This window comes from Amblyomma maculatum, chromosome 1 (genome assembly GCF_055883805.1).
Source record: "Amblyomma maculatum isolate TAMU_Amacu chromosome 1, ASM5588380v1, whole genome shotgun sequence".
NCBI classification, from domain to species: Eukaryota; Metazoa; Arthropoda; class Arachnida; order Ixodida; family Ixodidae; genus Amblyomma; species Amblyomma maculatum.
Window position 1 is genome coordinate 203587840 of NC_139344.1, and position 20695 is coordinate 203608534.

The 20695-nt window shown below is 47.3% G+C and overlaps 2 protein-coding genes and 1 pseudogene across 2 annotated transcripts in view; 2 read left to right on the top strand and 1 right to left on the bottom strand.

Annotated features, from left to right (window-relative positions):
• The window catches only part of LOC146205390 (uncharacterized), a 34376-nt gene extending 31768 nt beyond the window's left edge, over window positions 1–2608 (top strand). The window contains 4 exon segments of the mRNA XM_084607140.1: window positions 309–774; window positions 776–1172; window positions 2007–2160; window positions 2383–2608. Of these exon segments, the coding sequence (XP_084463266.1) occupies window positions 309–774; window positions 776–1172; window positions 2007–2160; window positions 2383–2590 (1225 nt within the window). The 3' untranslated portion in view covers window positions 2591–2608.
• A 5301-nt stretch (window positions 2609–7909) lies between these two features.
• Window positions 7910–12260, top strand: LOC146205391 (uncharacterized). The gene is made up of 10 exons (XM_084586911.1): window positions 7910–7997; window positions 8086–8239; window positions 8321–8980; window positions 9053–9367; window positions 9432–9571; window positions 9631–9781; window positions 9931–10135; window positions 10927–11545; window positions 11601–11739; window positions 12053–12260. Exons 1-10 carry the CDS (start codon window positions 7910–7912, stop codon window positions 12258–12260), a joined length of 2679 nt encoding a protein of 892 aa, XP_084443037.1.
• A 2695-nt stretch (window positions 12261–14955) lies between these two features.
• Window positions 14956–15906, bottom strand: LOC146205392 (uncharacterized; annotated as a pseudogene).
• Between the last annotated feature and the right edge of the window lie 4789 nt (window positions 15907–20695).

Consider the following 20695-nt stretch of genomic DNA (forward strand, 5'->3'; position numbering starts at 1 on the left):
GGCTTCATTCGGCGGCCACGCACACACACGACTGGGTTTTTGATGGCGCACACACTGCTACGTAGTAGAATCTGACGACAGCAATGGACAGCCGCTATTACACTAATCATTCTGCTAGCTACCGACCGCCACTCGAACAGCCCAGCGGTGTTGAAGGGGAACGAAATAAGTTTTATGTATTTAACTAAAATAACTTCAGCCGCCCTTGTACGCTGCCTTGGCGATAGGCAAAATCTACATGCGTCACCTTTCCGTCAGGGCACATCTGGTGCGGCCTGCTGAAATTGTTGTTTCTTTTTCTTTTTCAGGTACGTCACTCGTCTCCAGGAATGCCTGTCGTCGTCCATTGAGGGTACAGAATGCGTCGGAGAGTCGAGCGTTAACGCTCAGCTTAAGGTGTACAAGCGCGTACTTCAGGATGCTTACAGCCTGAACTGTGATGAATTCCGTCGCAATAGTCAGAGCAAACAGGCAGTCAAGGCGGCAAGAGAACAGCGAATGCCAAACAAGAATGCCAACGACAGGATGTCAAAGAACAAATCCGCCTTCAGATCGTCCATGGATCTAAAGCAGCACGTGCTCCGGCGATACCTGGACAAAAGCGCTCAATTGTCCAAGCAGACAAGTGGACGAGGTAGCTACGACGAAGAAGATGACTACGAGATCATCTCGAAGAGGCAAAAGCCCGCCTTCATGAACCCGGCTGGAAAGCTAATGGAGGAACCAGACGGCTTCCGTGACGATGACAGCTACGAGCTCTTGCGCTCCGATGGCTAATCAGTACCATGACCTGAACAGGAAAAATCAAAGGGAACTCGAGGACTACGAGGACTTCGCTGACCTCGAGCCGGATGTGAGGCCTCGCGCTGGCCGCAAGTCGCATCGACGACACAGGAAGCTGCGCAACAAGGATGCAAAAACCAAGAAGCTGGTTGCCGATACTCTGGTGGCGGGCAAGTCGAAACACTCGAAACGTGACAAGCGGCGAAAACTCGCTTACGAGGACGAATACTTCTTCGACAACGAGCCGGAAGAGGAGTCGGTGATATCCGGCCTTCCGCAGAACATGGCTATGTTCCAACACATCAAGCACAGGCCGGAGATGAACGTGGAGCGCCTGCTTAGCGGCAACGTTAGCACCAACGCTTCGGTCATGGCTGACATGGCTGGCCGTAAGTGTTATTTTCTGCCTTACAGCGACATGCTTGCCATAGATCGACATTGCACGCATCTTCGATAACATAAAAGCGCTTAAAATTAGCCATTTTCACGTAGGAAATCGAAGACAATATATGCGATGAAGAGCTACCACTCCATGCTCTGTCCCAGTTTCAGATATTCTTCGCAGCTATTATCAGTCTCCTGACACTGTCTGTGAGACATTCCATACCATATCCACAATGCATCCCAAAAAATCTTTCACTAAAATTCCGTTAAAATTTAATTTTCGTCAAAATTTAATCCTACAAACTCCTGAAAAAGGGGAAATCAGCGTAGCAGTGGCGGTTCGGTCGTCGACCGAGCCTTGTCTTCTAGCTGCTTGATATTCTGTCACTGCCACAAATAGCCAGGTTACATGGTTTGGTTCTCAGCCGCCTTTACGGCGCATCTTAAGCCCTAAATCACTTGCCCAACCCTCGGTTTTAGATTTTAAAATCTATTTTTCCCTTTCTGGAGAACTGGGCTGGGAGCCTCGGCTCCGATTCCGGCCGCGGTGGGCTCGTTCTGATGATGCGAAACCCGAGGCTTCCATGTACTGTGCGATGTCAGTGTAAAGAACCCTGAGTGGTCTTAGTTACCTGGAGCCCTCAACTACGATATCGCTCATATCCTGATTTGCTCGGGGGGTGTTAGACCAAGCCTTTATGACGAACCTTAAGGGCACCAGTTACAGGCCTTGGAAACAAACCCTGCAGCCTAGCTGCTTTGCGCAAGCGCGGTATGTCCCCATTTCTTCTTTTCTTTTTTTCTCCTGCGCCGACGTTTTTTTCTCTTTGCCTTCACAGAAAAGGAATCCATCTGCAACAGTGCCGAGCTACAAAATGAGGTGAACAAGTGCAATGTTACCCTAACCAAGCTGATATCCCTGTGGCCTCAGTCGTATAATAAGCAGAGAGACCTAATCATGAGCAAGCAGGCATATGATGCAACCATTTGCAGGTAAGCACTTCCCGTACATCCGACCGGGAAGCGTTAATTTATGCTGATATAGTTCTGTACTGCAAGTATATGATAAATGTTCTAAAAGCATTTGTCACTGAGCATTACATTCATCTTTAGAAAGCGTCGCTGTAACGTTAATATTTTGAAATTTGTAGAGCAATTCAACATTACCCAGGCATTCCCAAGCTCTCCTGTTGACCAAGATATTCTTCATTTCAGCGACGTGCGAAGTTACAATGCCTGCCTGACGTTTGCCATGCAAGCAACCGGATGTGGCGATCACATACCCACCCTGAGGCAGATCATCGAAGAACAGCAGAGTCGATTTGGACTTGGGTTTTGTACATCAGGAAACAAGCGCAGCGTTCCCGACCCAAATTTAGTTTTGTGGATCCTCCTCTTCCCGCTGATCTACAGACGTCGGTGATTGTGCTTGAAAAATAAAGTTCTCACCTCTGAATTCGCTCACCTGCCACCTGCGCTGCACGGCGCAGGGCGGCAACGATCCTACGCATTTACCGAGATACGCTAAGCCATGGTAGTTTGATACTTGCCCAACGGTTCAATACACGGCTGGATTAGACTGAAACGCGGCGAAGCGTCGATATTGGGTGAAACGTTTGATTGACACCCTAACCAAGCCGATATCCCTGTGGCCTCAGTCGTATAATAAGCAGAGAAGTTCCCTACTTCGCCCTATAGGGTGGATGCGTAATCCCAACATAGCTATTTATATTTGCCCTGTTATATGCTTAGCCATCACCTAGCGCAGCAGCATTAATGTGGTACATTTTGTTAATTGTAACAGTAGCTTGCTGCCTCATATCGAGGGTGGCTTCTCGCCTAATAGCCGGTTTTACCCTAGTGTTAGGGAAAAGCTTGGGGACCAGTAAATAAACTATGAAATGGCCTTTTGAATCAACGAATGGCTTTACTCGGCCATGTCTATGCGTAATCCCAGGAGAATGTGGATAACGGATGTCTTAGTGAAATAATACATGTGTGTTATCGGTAGGAATGACAGCAGGCTCAATGTGGAGTCAGACATAACTTCTTGCGGCATCTCCCCTTTCGCCACGTTCCGGAGCGCTTGCTTGTACGGCGGGTGAGCATTAAGAAAATTGGATTTGTCATCGCCCTGCCCTCGAACCAGGTCCCCCCCCCCCCCCCCCCCCCCCCTCCACCCTCCATTCGGTTTGCTCTGGTATAACTCCCCCATGGCTGTCTGCGGACGTACAGAAAACGCAGCCGCAATACTGGTTCCAACACGCGACACTTGCGTGCCTGTCTGCGAAACTCGAGGACACCACAGCCGGGATTAGACGACACGAAGGTATAGAGGGCGCATTAAAGGAGAATGTTCCAGGGGGTGAACCAAATGGGCAGCGGTGGCAGTGGAAGGAACGGTATAAGCAGGGGATTGGAAGGCTGTGTGGCAATCAGGTAATGTTAAATATTTGTGGAGGTATGTACCGGTACGAATTAAGTTTCTTAGGAGCGTGCAGAAGAAGAAGAAGCAGGTGTGTGAACTAGAGGAAACTTCGAAGCAGCACCAGATGAAGGGAGCGCCACGGCTCCGCGCCGTACGCACGAAGAAGAAGAAGAAGAAGAAGAAGAAGAAGAAGAAGAAGAAGAAGAAGAAGAAGAAGAAGAAGAAGAAGAAGAAGAAGAAGAAGAAGAAGAAGAAGAAGAAGAAGAAGAAGAAGAAGAAGAAGAAGAAGAAGAAGAAGAAGAAGAAGAAGAAGAAGAAGAAGAAGAAGAAGAAGAAGAAGAAGAAGAAGAAGAAGAAGAAGAAGAAGAAGAAGAAGAAGAAGAAGAAGAAGAAGCCGCAGAGCTGGATTGCAAAATATTTATTTCGTCAGAAAAGGCAGAATGCAGTTGATCCGTGCTAGGTGGCTACAAGCTTTGTACTCCCAGGTGTCAGCTGCCCAACATGGCCTCCTATTGCTCGAAAGTAGGAATTTGTATTAGAGATTCCGGGGGCGGTTCCTCGTTACAGTTCCACAATACGTGATCATAAGTGGCTATTTCACCGCATAATGTATAGTAATGTCGTGAAATGATGCTAGGCCGTCTAAATATCGCGTCGCCTTCTCGGCTGATTAATCATCGAGCTTTGATGTGTGCCGCTTCGTTATCAGGGTTTCCTAGGTGAGCCGAGAAATATATAAATAAAAGAATTCTGTATAAGTGTTTAATTGACCCAGTATGTTCATTGCTGCCTGAGAAATTCTGCGCCTTACATAACTGTGCAAGGCGAATTTAGAGTCGCTGATTATAATAGTAGCTTCGGCATTAATGATGGCAAGGGCGATTGTTGCCTCTTCTGCCGTTTCCGAGGATCTCGTTTTGGTAGTGCTGGAGACCATGAGATACCTTGCGCGTTCACTGCCGCTAGTGCAAACACTTGTTTCTGTGGATATTATGTGGCATCTACATACACCACATGTTTATCTTGGCTGTATATCCTGTGTAGAGCTCTTGCCTTAACTCTTCTTCTACCCGTGGGAAGAAGGATGCATGTTCTTAGTTAGTGACTTGACTCGTATTGCCCTATAGCGATGCGTTTAGGTATATGGGTCCTGGTATCTTCTGATGTCCGCTCGATCTTTAATGCTAAGCGACTACGCATGGCCCTTCTTATTTTGGTGCGGGAAAACCGGCCTTGTTGCGTTGTTAAGTGTGCCTCCTAAAGCTCATCTACGGTGTTGTGTACTGCCAAGCCCAGGAGTCTTTCGGTAGAGGTACAGTTCGGTAGCCCTAATGCTACCTTGTATGCTTGTCTAATTATAGCCTCTACTTTGGCTTTTTCAGTACTGTCTAATCTTAGGTACGGGACTTCTCGCTTCACACCTGATGTCAAATTCACCGCGCCTATGACCATGACTCGACGAGGCTAGTACAGATTTCACTTTAAAGTAGTCCTGACTTATGGAGCACCAGCCCGGCCTAAAAAAGTTTCCTGAACGAGCTCAATTGTTTTTCCTACGCTGGAAACCATGGCGCTAGATATTGGGAACATGAGCCTTGTTCCCTGCTAGCGGCAAGACTGCGCTTGCCCGAGCTACCACGCAGGCAGAGACGACGACGAGGAGCAGGCGCAGTGTCTCGAGGCTCGAGCCGAGCTCGCGGACCGTGCAGCCCGGCTCGCACCAGTGTTCGAGAGGTTGTCGAGGCGGCCGCCACGCTGGAGTAGGGCTGCTGAGTGCCGGGGGAGCCATCCTCTTCCGCGCTACCCAGAAGAGGCGCAGCAGCTCGGGCAACCAACACGCCCGCCCAGTTTGGTGAGTGGCTCTTTACCTTTTCACCCCGTCGTTGGACGCCGTAAGGACCTTCGAATGTCACGTAGGTGCTAAGCCTTTGCAGACAGGCCTTCAGCGCCCCACCCCCCACATGATTTAGGCCTCGTCCTTCCGCACCGCGCACCTTCGCGATCAGCGCGCGTTGTTCCAGAGCATCCTACTTGCGGTAATGCAGCGGAGGCCGAGTCCTGAGTTAATCGAAATAGAGGACCACTGACGTTCGGCCACGCCCGAGCCCTGATGCTTCGTAGCAGGCGACGATAAGGTAGCTAAGGCGCCGCCACCCAAAATTACTTGCTGGGCTGATATACACCCTCGTCTCGGCTACCACCTAAAATTACTTGCTGACTTACCCTCGTCTCGGCTGCGTGAGGTGGTTGGTTCGAAACGCTCTGCCGGCCACCCATCGGCTAAAATGGGTACAATCGTATCTCTGCCCGGCGTCCGGTTTAGTTCCGTAATCCTACAGCTTCGCTCCCTCTTGGGGCCAAGCCCAGTTTCGAACGACCTAGCAGACTGCTAAAGGCGGTACGCGTACCCTTCGGCCAAAGCTGTTCTAACGCGAGCAAGCCTTGATGCATCTGGGCGGCGCAATGGCCTCACTTTCTCAACGAGGACCACAAGCCCTTTCGCACCTGCAGAGAAGTTGGCGATCGTAGCGCCAGCGATCTAACGGCTCCTCAGCGCCAAAGCCGATTTTGTGAACTGTCCAACTGGTGGGGCCATATCTCACAGCGCTGCTAGATATTAACGATATACGCAGCTACAAGGGGGTGTGCTCAGGGTCGTGTGAGCGTTAAGATAACCCACTTTATGCAGCCCAAGGAATATTTCCCTTGAAACGTTCCTCGAAGAAAAAGAAAAAAAAAAGCAGAAGGAAGTTTTAAACAGCCTTTCTTGGTGATGCTCGCCCAGGTACCCGTGCTTGATAAGCTTTTATTGCGTGGAGCTTAGCGTATAGGTTTATTTCTCGAATAGGTGGCCAGCGTCCGGGGCAGATCGGCACAGGGTCTGCCGCCATGGCTACCTTGGCTGTCAAGCGCGAGTACGCTGGTGTATTGCAATCTAATGCGCTGTACGCAGTCATATGAGTCTCTGTGCGCATTTGCCTCAAGACGGCCGCAAGAAAGGTATCTTGGTACGTCGCTCGAAAGCTTAGTCGACAGGGAAAAAGGTGGCGTTCACGTTAGCGCTACAGGAACGAAATGTCTTGGCTTGTCAGGTCAGAATCTGATTGCCTCGTACAGAATCGGACTAGACCGACGCGCTCGTCACTGACATGCCGTGCCCTTTCAGGTGAACAGGGCCAGAATAATATGAATCATTATGTGCCCCTTTTTCTTTTAAGATGACAGCGTTAAAAACCCCGTTCTATAAACCGCGTTATGAGCGATAAATCACGATCATGCCCGATGGTAGTTGGTAAGGGCTGGCACTGAGTGGTCTTAATGTGTGGCTTCATAAAAACACATGATATATGCTTGGCAGGGGCTGCAATCTCTGGTAGTTCCTTTGAGATGAAGGTCAAATGGAATCGAACCCTCCGGGGCCTTTTGATCGCGCGTCACACGCGCTGCGCCTATAGGCCACACGAGCACGTTCGTATACGGCTTGGTTAAATCGGGGCCTTATATCAACATTTGCGGTCTTTCACATAATGTGATAGCTGACGACTGTGTGTTAATGTGTAAGTGTGAGATAGTAGAGGCAGGAATCAGGATTAATAAATAGGCGAGTAACAATGCATATGTACGTGGACAAGGGGGAGTCGGTAGACGGGAGATTAACGCTGCGCATCATAGCCTTAAAGGTGGAGCTTGAGTCCCCTAGTTTTCGTTATTCTTTGGATCCTTCCTGATTGGCCGGAGGGCTACAAACCGCTCCCCAGGATCAGGATCCGCCATTTGGTGTTGCAATTGGTATGAATTGAATAGCACTGAAATGAATTATTTATTCAGATGTTAGCACCGATGGCAAACCCAGCGCCTAGAGCGAGATAGCGGCTTGCTATGAACAGACAATGGACTTGTAATTCGAGGTACGCGATGACCATTTTATCAACTTCCCTACAGGGTACCATTGCTGTCTCTTTCTTGCGTCGCTGCGGTGAGAGTTTCTAAAACGCTGGCCTGTTCTAAGAAGCGACCAGTACTAAGAACAGCGACTCCTGGACTGCTTGGTTGCTTTCGACATACGTGGCTTCCCCACAACGCCGTTAAAAGTTAGTGAGACAGATAGAATTCAGGTTTCACATGTGGCCTCTGCCCACCAAGGAGGTTCGCACACTAATTTTTCTACCATTACTTTTGGAGTAAATCTCTCTAAATGTGATTTATTTTTGGTTCCGATCTGCCCTACGTATGTAGCGTGAGACAAAGTATGTGCTCTTTGGGTTCCGTTATCGCACAGAGGGCCACCGTTCGAGGACGCCTCCATCTGCAAGCATGGACCTCAAGCTGGTAGCGCTGTGCGCATTACTCTTCGTCAGCCGTGGATCTCGCGGAGCTCCGATAAAAAATCTGGCTATAAAAGGTGGGAAGCGATCATATCTCGCGACAATTCACAGGCCACCTGTTTACGACCTTTTGAAAAGTTATTACGAACGTTCCATCCATTGCAGAATTGTCTTCCGGAAAGTTTACGAGTGCAGCTACCGGAAACAATGCCACGCAATGCAATTACATACAGCTCGCCAAAAGCTATACTCGTTGCTCGCTACCCTTCTACGCTGACTTCGTAAGTGACACGCTCCGGTCGGAACCATCTACCTGCAGGTGCGTTGCAATTTTGCTACTTGCAGATCATTTAACTGTACTACAAGAAAGCCCTTTTTACATGCTACTTTGATTTTTCAGCCCGGTGAAAACCTTTGAGACCTGTCTAGAGGACGCCCTCAAGAACACCATATGCACTAACGACACAACGCTCTTGACCCCTACAGTGAAGTTTTTCACGAGCAGCATCTTAGGCACTTACCGAGAAACCTGCAACGCGGCCTTGGAAAGCAAAAACATCACCTCCTTAGCGGCAAAGAACGCCAGCTTTGAACCTGAGAAAAACCTTAGTGCACATAAGAACACCTCCTCAACCTCGAGTCAGGCTGATTTACCAATTTCCAATAAGAGCTTAGTTACTGAAGTTACTCCGAAGAACGCTTCCGCAGTCAATGAACTCTATGAAGGTGGCAACCAAACTCCGAACCTCCCCGCAATCGAAGCAAACAGGAAAGCTTTCTTCGAGGACAAGGCGTCCGCAGGCAACAATTCTAGCGCATTTACAAAAAGCATCCCATACCAAAACTTGGTCGGTGTGAGGAACGCTGCTGACAAGGGTTCCGATAATGACTCTGCAAACGCCGAGGGACGCATGAGGAAGGTTGACGATCCCTGCGAGCCGAAACTCGACACTGGCTATAGGTTTCCCGATAAATGCGCAAACCGGACGCTACTTCGACGGATGTTCACATGCGGCGTAGCCATGCACGAGTTCATCCTGCACGGTCAAAATCCATGCCAGTGAGTGACCGATATGCTGCGCTTATGGCGGTTATCCCTCAAAACCAATGATCCCTTTTTTTCTTCTTACAGGTGCTTCATGAACTACCGCGATTGCGTTGTGAAGGCTAGGAAAGAGCTGAACTGCGAAAGTGGCGATGCCAAGGACGACCCTATTCTCGTCACTGTGAAGTTAATCGAAAGCTTGATGCTAAGCTGGTACCAGAACCCATGCGCCATTTACGGAGATGCGACCCCACCGCCGCGGGCCAGGATTGCAGACGAGGCCCAAGGCGCCTGCGACGCGCACAAAGCATCGATTGCCTCCGTCGTTTGCTACGCAACTTACTTCGCCATGATGGAACTGAAGACGCCAGCGCCATGGACAAACCACGATGACGTCTGCAGGTAATGCTTTTGCACTCTCCCAAGAAAATGCATATCTTGACGAACCGATTTCTTTGCTAAACAGTGCATTCATCGACGTCAACCGATGCCTGGTGGCTGCGCAGCACAAAAGCAACTGCACAAACATTGAATTCACTGAACATTCAAAAAAATTCCTCACTGTTATTACGTCCTCCAAGCATCGGCAGTGTCCCGGAGAGGCAGGTAATTGAGAGATTACTCGTTGACACAGTCGCAGGCATTGAAATCGCTCACCTTTTCAGGAATGCCACATATGCAAGCCGTAGCAGCATACGTGAAACCAGGCTGCCAGCGAAGCAAGGCACTTAAGAGGGCCCTGCGATGCTCGATAAGCTTCCAAGACCTTGCTGACACGGAGCGCGAGTTCTCACCTCCACAGCCTGTACCTTGTGGGTAAGTGGGCACTGCTCAAGTGCCCTTTTTGTTTTATCCGAGACCGATTCGTGACTGGCGAAAGCACGATTGCCAGCCAGGCTACAATACGAAACGCCTTGTGAATCTGGCGTGGCGCGGCTTCATGATGATTCTTTCTCTCACGACAGCCACGTTTCACGACTGCACACCTGTCTTGAAGACTCGGTCGAGGGAACCGGTTGCTACGGTGATATCAATGTTCATTCGGAAATCAAGGTGTACAAGAAAGTGCTTGAAGACGCTTATGACATCCGCTGCCTCGTGGAAGGACCGATGGAGATGAACCGCCGTGCAAAAGGCAGCCAACGCATGCTCAGACCGCACCCGAAAACAGTAAGTAGTGGCGTATTGCCATTCCCTGAAAACTGCAGCAACGGAAGTGCCAGGTGGCGTCATTAAAAAATAAAATACACCAAAAGGGAAGTCAATAAAGCTATGTTTTCTGAGTATACATCGCAGTGCATAAACTGAAATGCATACACGAATAGTTTGCTGGATTAAAATTGCTTGCAGTAATCCTCTGGTTATGCTAGTTGCGTCCATCGCGCCATCTTTAGTGGCGCAATGGATAAACACCATGTACCTGATTGTAAGACATTTCGATTCCTTTAGGTGCAACTTTTAATTTTTAAAAATCACAGCGTTCAAATAAACTTCGACCATATTTCCTGCGGTAACAATCACAACGTTGGAATAAACTACGACCATATTTCCTGCGGTTAGTCCCCTTTATGTTGCATAATACCATGTTTTTGTTCTTAACAGCAGCAAAACCAGCCGCGAACGCAGCCAAGATGTGATTGTATAGTGTCATAAAATTACCATCACCGTGATTATTGCCAGTCTTCAGTGAGTGTATGTTTCTTTTAGGTTGCGTTCAGAGACAGCTCTCAGCAGCAATTGCCTTTTAACATGCTTTACTCTTTTTTACTATTTCATTAATATTGCATTTCTGTTTCCGTGCTGCGCTTCATGCTCGAAAAAAACGTAAGGTTGTGTTTTATTTCTCAGTGACGCACCCTGGGGGGGCACTTCCGTTGCTGCAGTTTTCGGGGAACGACAGTACGCTAAGTAGCGAGAAAAAGTGAAATATTGGCGGCATTCTAATGTTCGTACTTTTTCAGCTATACAAGCAATTGTCTGGATCAAGCGGCCTTCGAAGCTGGCGTGTCGACCTTGGCCTTTACGAGAAAAACGACGAGAGCGCCGGCTACTACTACGACGAGTCGCTAGAGGGAAGAAAGGCCGTGTTTGCTGGCCCCAGAGTCATAGCGGTGCACCCGGACGATGTGGAAGAGGAAAGCGACTACGAGAGTTCCGACGCTCTCTACCAAAAGGCACACAGCGAAGGCCCCAGCAGGGCCGGTTGGCGGCCGCTTGCTCAGCACCTGAAACAAGGTCCCACGGCCGAGGCTGTGTTAGCCAACGAGACGTCGTCGAACGAGACCACTCCACAGGCCCTACTGCAGTTCTTCAAGCCAAATGACAGCGAGGCTCAAGCAGCCCGAGAGAAGCACAAGAGTCGCATCGCTGAGCTCCAAAAGCTCGAACAGCTCGCCAAGAAGGCTCACGGGAAGAAGACAGCTGGGGACGACGATTACTTCTTTGGGAATGAATACGTAGAGAATTCGGAGCTTGCCATGTTCCCCAATGGGCTCGACATGTTTCATCACTTCAGGGGAGCTGCGCTAGCCAGGATGGAGAACGTCGTAGCGGCTAACAAGTCTGAATTGGCCAACGATGGTAAGCGAACGTGCTTTTAATTTCAGGCAGTCAGTCACCGTTCGATTCGTTCCAGACTGCCCCATCGAGCAGGTCAAGCTCGCACTGGGTCTCTGCAACGCAACCTTGAAGGGTCTTCTTCTCCGGTGGCCTAATGTCAGTGACGTGGGTCTACCACTTGACAGCAGCAGCGCGGGGGTGAAGCAATTCTGCAGGTATTTTGCTTTATAATACTTACGGGAAGTCTTAAGCCTAGTGCAATCATGCTATCGTTGCGTCGCTGGGGGTCCAGTTCAACCGGCTTGCTCAAGTGTTTCGACTTATGCAGTGCATGACCGCTTAAAAGCGTCGCAGTCTTAAGGGTCTGGGGGAGCAGACTTCTTTTATAGGCACACCGTGATAACACTGTAGAGATGCTTGTCGTTGGATATCGCTATAGACAGGTTCTCGAAAGCAGTTAGCGGGGAAAACAAATCCCCGATAGAATGGCACTCCAGAATGTGAGCAAATGCAATATGGTTCTTGCAGCGACCTGAACACGTACAAAGGGTGCCTGGCCTCGGTTCTGAAGGCTTACAGCTGCAGCCATGACCGACTATTCAACGGAATTTATGAAGGCTACAGGAAGCAGATGCGCCTGCCATACTGCGCCGCCTCCTCCGCCACCTGGAACTACGCAGCGCTGTGCACCGTATTCATCGGGCTGCTGACAATCATTGTCGACAAGTACATATAGATTGGAAGAAAGCTCGATAATAAATTCTAACCGATGTCGGGAATTCTCTATACTGTCTATCTTTACAAACATGTGAACAGGCGCACGAGCTCTACCGTCATCGTACATAACAAGAAAGTCTTTGTTTTGACTGATTGAATATTTAGCTCTCGCTATAACTCTCGCGGTTGCGCCACTTCTAATGCTTTGTTTGAATAGCGCAGTAATTCAGCCTCACAAGGTTAATTTGCACAGGCTTAGGCGCCTATATCCAGTTATGAACAGGTCGAAAGCTGGGTAAAAGCAAAAACTCCGTATACTGTACTAATGGGAGACTTCAGTGCCAAGGTAGGAAAGAAGCAGGCTGAAGATCAGGAAGTGGGCAAGAATAGCATTTGGTCTAGATACAGCAGGGAGAAGTTGAGCTCGCAGAACGCAATGATTCGTGAATACCTCCTTCAGAAAACGGAATAACCGAAAGTCGACATGAAAACGGCCGAATGGGGAGACAAAATGAAATCGACTCTCTGCCATTATGCTGGGTGCAGAGGTACAAGTTTCTATACAATGAACGTAGGATATGGTAATGTTTATAATCTAGAACTTACTAGATGCGAAGAGGACGGGACATATTGTAACGAAGAAGCCCATCAATGAATTAGTGGTGAGGGGGAAATTAGAGGAATATAGGATCTCGCTGTACAGCGTGTATTCACCTTTAACCGAGGAGTGCAAAATTAGAAGCAATGAAATATAATTTCAGGTACATTCTGAGAGTGCAGTAGAAGTAGACGGCAAGATAGAATACTACCAAACTGTTTACAGACTAAAAATATGAGTAAGAAACGCCAAAGCATGAAAGCCTTCCACCCAGCAGACAGGATAAAACTGGCAAAGTTATCAAAGCTAATCAACAAGCGTAAAGTGTCCGACATGAGGAAGTATATGACGATGAAAATCACGCATGCTCTGAAGAATGGCGGTAGCCTAAAAATGACCAATCGGAATATAGGCATAAGCAAAAATAAGACGCATGCGTTGAGGAGGCAATGCGGGCAGTGCCATCAACAATATAGATATTATAGTCGAAGCAGCCGAGGAGTTATACAATGATCCATACAGTAAGTGAACTAACCAGGATGAGAATGACAGTATGCAGGGAAATCAGGCATTCCGCCAGTAACAAAGAACTAAGTGTGCTTTAGAAGCTATGAAAAGGAGGAAGCAGCAGGAGAAGATCAGCTAACCGTAGATTTGTTGAAGGATATCCTGCTAAAATAAGGGATATCGTGCTAAAATAACTGGCCATACTGTGCGAGCAATGCCTCATGATCTCGACGATACCGGAATCTTGGAAGAATGCTGACTTTATCTTAATTAATTAAAAAGGAGACGTCAAAGACCTTAAGTTAGAATTTCAAACAATCAGCGTACAATCCGTCACGTACAAGGTATTTGCTAGTAGATTCCGGGCAACCTAAGATTGACTTCAATCAACCAAAGCTTCCGGCAGGATTACGTAAAGGCCAATGTATCATCGATTATATTCATACTATCAACCGGGTGATAGCAAAATGCTCGGAACATAAGCAACCCTTATGCAGAGAATTCGTTGATTACAAGAAAGCGTTCGACTCAATCGAAACCTCAACAGTCATACAGGCATTGCGAAATCAGAACTTAGATGAGCCATATATGAAAGTACTGGGAAGTAATGGATAGTGGCTGCACAGCAGCCGTACTCCTCCATACAGAAGAACTTTGAGAGCATTGTAGAAACTGGACTAGCGAAATGCGAAATCTTGAGCGTTGCTGCTGGTGTTGAGAGGCAATACGGTTTCTGAATACTACCTGCAATTTGGTTATTTATTATTATTATCACCAAAATGCTCACTCTGTGTGGGTGAGCTTTTTGATGACCTGGCTAGTTTGAGGAAGTAATAAATAAATAAATAAATAAATAAATAAATAAATAAATAAATAAATAAATAAATAAATAAATAAATAAATAAATAAATAAATAAATAAATAAATAAATAAATAAATAAATAAATAAATTTTTATTTTTAATGTGAGTAGGGACAACTTAATGGTCTTGGTGCTGCAGAACAAAGAAGGGTAAAAATGCCTGCGTAAGATTTACACGCACAGATAAAAGACAAAAGAATGAACAAATAACACATTAAATAGAATTTACATAAAATAAGCAGGAAGATGTCTTGAAAAACATAACACAATAAAGCGTCTAAAAGAGGAAAGAACAAAATACAGTCAAATACAATACATAAATCATTGAAAGCGATAAAAAAGATCACACACGAATACACAGGGTTAAAGTGAAAATATCAATAAAACAGATTAAAACAATTTTGGTTTCGTTTGTGGCTTGTGCAGTTTAATGTCCCAAAGCGACTCAAGGTATGAGAGACGCTGTATTGGAGGGCTTCGGAAATTTAGACCACCTGGGGTTCTTTAACGTGCACTGACATCGCACAGCACACGGGTGCCTTGCCTTTCGCCTCCATTGAAAAGCGACCGCCGCGGCCGATATTCGATCCGGTTTCCTTGAGCGCAGTAGATGAGCGCCCTAACCCCTGCACCACCACGGCTTTTTTTTTTTCTTTATTGCCTGGTCTTGACACATTGCATTTCACGAGAACAAAATCAACAAAAATAGCTCAAATGCTATTTACATACGCTATTTACATATGACACACTAAAATTCACGCATACACAACAAAGGCTCTAACCTTGAGAGCCACTTGGGAGGTTCTGCTTCAGCTTTCTGGATTTCCAAAAACCTGTCCACGCTTTCCCGAAAATAAATTCTGGCAGGCCGTGCATCTTTATCGCAATAGTAACCCGCCATTCTGGAGCGCCATATGCAGTGGAGACCCATGAGCATAAGTCAATCAAATGGTACCCCATCCTCACTTTCTACGCATAAGTACCGAATGCCATGCGGGTCTAGCAGAAAATCTTTCATTAGCGTTCTTTGCAATACATCCCAAAAATATACTCCTTCCCAACAGTGTAAAAAAACATGGTCTATGGTTTCTGGCTTCCTGCATATTAAACAGTGTGATCCCCAGGGTATGAGTAATCCCTTTATCTCCAAAAAGGTTTTTACCGGCAAGGTTCCGGTGTGCAATTTAAAAAAGAAGGTTTTTGCTCCTGGCGTCACCTGCATTCTTTTTACCCTTTTTAAAACATCTGCACCTGGGCCTCCATCGTACTACAAGGCCCTGTACAAAGGCACAGGGAACATAATGTCACACAATGCACGGTACAATTTCTTTCTTTTTACTGTAGACAAATAATCACTTGAAAACCGTGCTGAAAGGAACCGAACACTTGTTACGACTTCTCTATAAAAGCCCTTAATCCCTGCGGAAAAACCTTCAGTTGAAACAACGTACTCCGGTAGCAGCCGCCTCAGTCTGACTTGGCATACGGTGCGTAGGAAAGGGTCAGTCGTGTCTCTAAGAAACAAGAGACGACTGACCAGCTGTCGCAAAAACAGGTGGCCCAATCCTAGCCCACCATCTTTTACTCGTCTGAACCAGTTAGTCCGGCTGCAGCGCTCCCATTCAGACGCCCAGACAAATACGGCGAAATTCCTGTGCAGCTTCTGAATATTTAACCGTGAACAGTGCAACACCTGCATAACATACCAGAGCCTACTGATAAAGAACAAGTTGCAAACTGTGGCCCTGGCGAAAATAGATAGATTGGTCCCACTCCACTTTTCAGCTTTGTCCTTTATCTCTTTAGCCTGCCCTCTCCAATACTGTTCACTGTCACGATAAGCGGAACTCCCAAGTACCTATCTGGTGTCGTCGTCCAAGGCACACTGGCAAACCGTTCAGGCGTAGATGGCCACCTTCCATGCCAAAGCCCGAGGCATTTCAGTTAACTCCACTACCGGTGACGCGACTGAATTCGCGCAAACACTTCACAGCTTGGCATATGCTCCCCTCATCATCGGTAAAAACAGCGATGTCGTCTGCATACGCTAACAGCTTTACTTCGGCTGCTTGTACATTGAATCCCTGAATGCTATTATTCTTGAGTATTTTCAAACAAAGGGTCTCTATATAGATGCAGAATAAAAGAGGGCTGAGAGGACGGCCTTAGCTTACGGAACGCTGTACACTGATGGGGGCCCCTAAACATTTGTTAACAATCAATCTCGTCGTGCAGCTCCGGTATGCCAAAGCCACGCCCTCACGGAGAACAGAACCGACATTCACGTGGTCTAAAATGGCAAAACACAGTTCGTGAGCGACACAGTCGAATGCCTTTGCTAAGTCAATCTGGAGAAAGGCCACCCGACCATTACTGTCATCACAGTATTCTAGTACACTGCGCGCTTTATGAAAGTTGGTGAAAAGGGAGCGCCCTTTAATCCCACACGTCTGGTGAGGCCCAACTATGTCTCTAATTACGGTCTGCAACCTTCGCCCTAGAACCTTTATAAATTTTGTACTCCACGTTTATGAGCGCTATTGGCCGGTATGCAGTAACCAGTCTTAACTTACTTATTTCATTTGTTTTCGGAATGAGCACAGTGTGAGACGATCCTTATGACGGAAGAACAACCTTTTCTTTGAAGGCTTCGTTAAAGATTACCGTTAGGACAGGTGCTATTTCGTGTTTAAGTACTTTATAAAAAGTCGCACTGAACCCGTTCGGTCCAGGGGATTCACCGGGGTTTAATTTATCAATTGCGTGCTACCGCGTCTCGACAATGCACCACCACGGCGGGGCTAAAAACAATTTTGAGAACGTAGGCAAATAAAAGCAGGAGGAAAGGCACAATTGAAGTAAATACCAATGACTTGAAAGAGGAATATGGGATAAAAGGGCCGTTCAGATTATGACGCTCCAATAAAGAGGAAGAAAACGAGTGGCCGAATACCACAGCATGAGGACAAAGAGAACTAAACAATGCCTCTGCATTCTCTCCAAAGGGGAGTGAGAATACAGAAGCAGAGAAACTTGAAATTGATTCCCTCATGATCTTCCGCGGAATTCGCAGAAGGATGCACTCCAGGATATCAATAATAATAATAATAATAATAATAATAATAATAATAATAATAATAATAATAATAATAATAATAATAATAATAATAATAATAATAATAATAATAATAATAATAATAATAATAATAATAATAATAATAATAATAATAATAAACACAATCATCAGCCTGACTACACCCACTATAGGGCAAATGCCTCTCTAATCTCCCTGCAATTATATCGGCGCTGTGTCAGCTGCGTACATTTCATCTTTGCTAACTTACTAATCTCATCTGCCCACCTAGCTTTCTACTGCCCTCTGGTATGCTTGCCGTCTCTTGGAATCCAGTCTGTTACCCTTAGAGACCACCCGTTATTTTGTCGTCGCATTACGTGACCTGCCTATGCCCATTCGATTTCGATCAGAATGTCATTAACCGGTGTTTGTTCATCGACACATTCGGCCCCATCCTTGTCTCTTGACGTTATATTTACTAATTTTTATTCTAAAGCTCTCTGAGTGCTCTGCAATTGTAGCGATCACGGTGCTGGATCGAGCCAGAAAAAAATCACGTCCACACAGAACGCAGGATCAAAGCTGACCTTTATTTTCCACGCGAAATGAACGCGAACCGAATAGAGAGCGTGTCTTCGGCATCTGTTGGGAGCCCGTGGAGGCCCTCGCTCCGGGTAGCCGGCAGGACGTCTCGAATGTCTACTTAGCGAAAGCGGCGCGGAGCAGAGAGACCCCCCGCAGATTCGAGCTGCCGGCCAACCGGCGCCGTACCGTCGCCTCTTGTTCCCCGTCTTCCGCTGGCCATGATGCTTCTTCCGAGCGTCCTCCATAACCTCTTTTCGCTAGCTTCCGCGTTTCTCTCCCAGGGATAATTGTTCGGTTAAGATACAGCTGTTATATAGTTGTCTCTTGAGGGATACGGGTAACCAACAGTTGATAATCTGACAGTATTCGCCGAACGCGCTCCAGCCCAATTCGATTCTTCTAGTTCTTTGCCTTTTTCGTGGTCCGGACCTGCGGCTACTATTGCCTGTCCTAAGAAAACGTATTCCCTCACCACTTCCAGCCCCCTGACTACCTATCGCAAAATGCTGTTTCTTTCCAAGGCTGTTGAACATTAACATTAATCTTTTACATAGTTTTTTTCGTGTGTGGCGCTGGCTCATTGTACAGTGTTCTGAAACTTTATCGAACCCCCGTTTGAAAAATTCTCCCGCCTCAACCGGAGGCTCATTTGTGCTGAAACTGCGCAGAAAGCTTGCGCGTTGTTGTACCCTTCTTTACGAGGTAAGTTTGACCATGGTGCTTACTTGGTTTGGCCGTGCATGATTTCTTTCTTTCTTTCTTTCTTTCTTTCTTTCTTTCTTTCTTTCTTTCTTTCTTTCTTTCTTTCTTTCTTTCTTTCTTTCTTTCTTTCTTTCTTTCTTTCTTTCTTTCTTTCTTTCTTTCTTTCTTTCTTTCTTTCTTTCTTTCTTTCTTTCTTTCTTTCTTTTTCTTTCTTTCTTTCTTTCTTTCTTTCTTTCTTTCTTTCTTTCTTTCTTTCTTTCTTAGGCATCAAGGTGTCAATTCCGCCGAGAATGGCTCAGGACTGGCTCATGCGCATCTGAGATCGTGATAGCCTAGCGTGCGACAGACAATCGGCCGCCAGTCGCGCTCTGTACAATCAGCCTTCATTATTCGACTCTGACGGCTGTATTTTCCCATGGTACTACGTTTTACGACATCAGTCATGACGAAATTCATCGGACTAACCGTGCCCGCTGCCGAAACGCATGAATTAACGCCAATGAAAGATCGGTGTCAACAGCGTCGCCGTGCTCCGTCATTTATCGGCGTCGGTACTCAGACATGGACGCGGGACGTGTTCGTATACAATGCTGTGGTTCGCTGGCATCATGGGCGGCGGCTAATGTGGCCCTTCTCCCGGGGTCAGTGGCAGCAGCGGCAAATGGCAGAGGTCTAATTATAATGAGAAATGAAATAAACCTTTAATGAAAACGAAATAGCAATGGCATCGCTTTCGCCTGCTTTAACTTCCGCTAAGCGAGAAAAGACTAGAGGACTGGAGGATAGCCAACAAAGGCGGGAAAGAGAAAACGACGACCGCATGCCAGAAATAAGCATCCTGACTGCAATCATCATCACGCGTGGCAAGCACGCGCGCATGGAGGCAAGCGTGGCTGCCGTTCCGAAGCAAGGAGGCACAAACACAGCGTAAACGTCCGTGTGTCCTGAGACGCGGCGCCCACAGAACGAGTCTCACCAGGTATCTTCACCTCGTGTCCCCTCGCCGGTCGGCCTCATCAACCCCGTGCGGGCTTTGCAGGAATGCAAGGCGACACAGCCGGCAGGAGGGGCCTGTGATCAAACTGCAACATGCGAAAAGGTGGGCGAGAACGTCGCTATGCACAATTTGTGTGTGCTTTTGTTTTACTGATCCGGGTGGAGCAAACGCCTAGATTAGGTCCGTAGCTTATCGGTGCACAAAAATAAGCACTTGGCACCCAGTGCTGTTCTGTGCGCGGTTTACTTCCAATGTTGACTGGAAGCACAACCCGTTAGCTCAGACGTCTATAGCGCCGTACAACTGATCATCTGCAGAAGTGTACTGCTCGAAGGCTAAAACAAAAAAGGCGGACACGTCATCTAAGCCTTAAGGGCATGACACGATAGCGTTGATGACTCCCTGAAGCGGTTCTTCTTCACACGCAGTCTGTTCTCAGTGGCTTGGGCGCTGGAGTGCTGATCCCAAGCACACGAGTTTTATCCCAGCGGCGGCAGCTCCTTTTTGATGGAGGCGAAAAGCAAGGCGCCCGTGTATACCTACCGCGCGGTGTCGGTTCTCGTTAAGAACTCCAGGTTGTCGAAACTTTCGAGCCCTCCACTACGTCGTCCCTCATAACCCGAGTCGCTTTAAAACAATAAACCCCATAAACCAAACCCAACCAAACTAAACGAAACAATTAAGCCAGCACCATACACACACACCCCCACATCAAACCCCCTCCTCCCTCGTACTTCAGCAAAGTCAACGTTTTACGTGGCCTAGTCGGTGGCACGGTGACCGATAACCGCCTGGCTTGCGACCTAAAGATCGTGGGTTTGAGTCTAGTTTAAGAAATGGGGAAATATTTTTGGTAAGGGGAACTTGGGGTTCACGTGAAAGCTGCTGTGGACGGTGCTTTGGGAAACGCCACTGCTCACCATAGGAGGTATAATAATGCTACTCGCACACCATGAACGCCATGATAGCTCAGTTAAGATATAGCAAGCAGGCCACGCGAAAGCCGCTGCAAGCCTGTGGTCGTCACGGTTGGCTTCACCGCACGACACCTCGTGCATTGAATTTTGGCTTTTCCCCATGACAGCAATGCCACGTTAGAAACAAGTTTGCAAGGCAGAAGGCCACTTT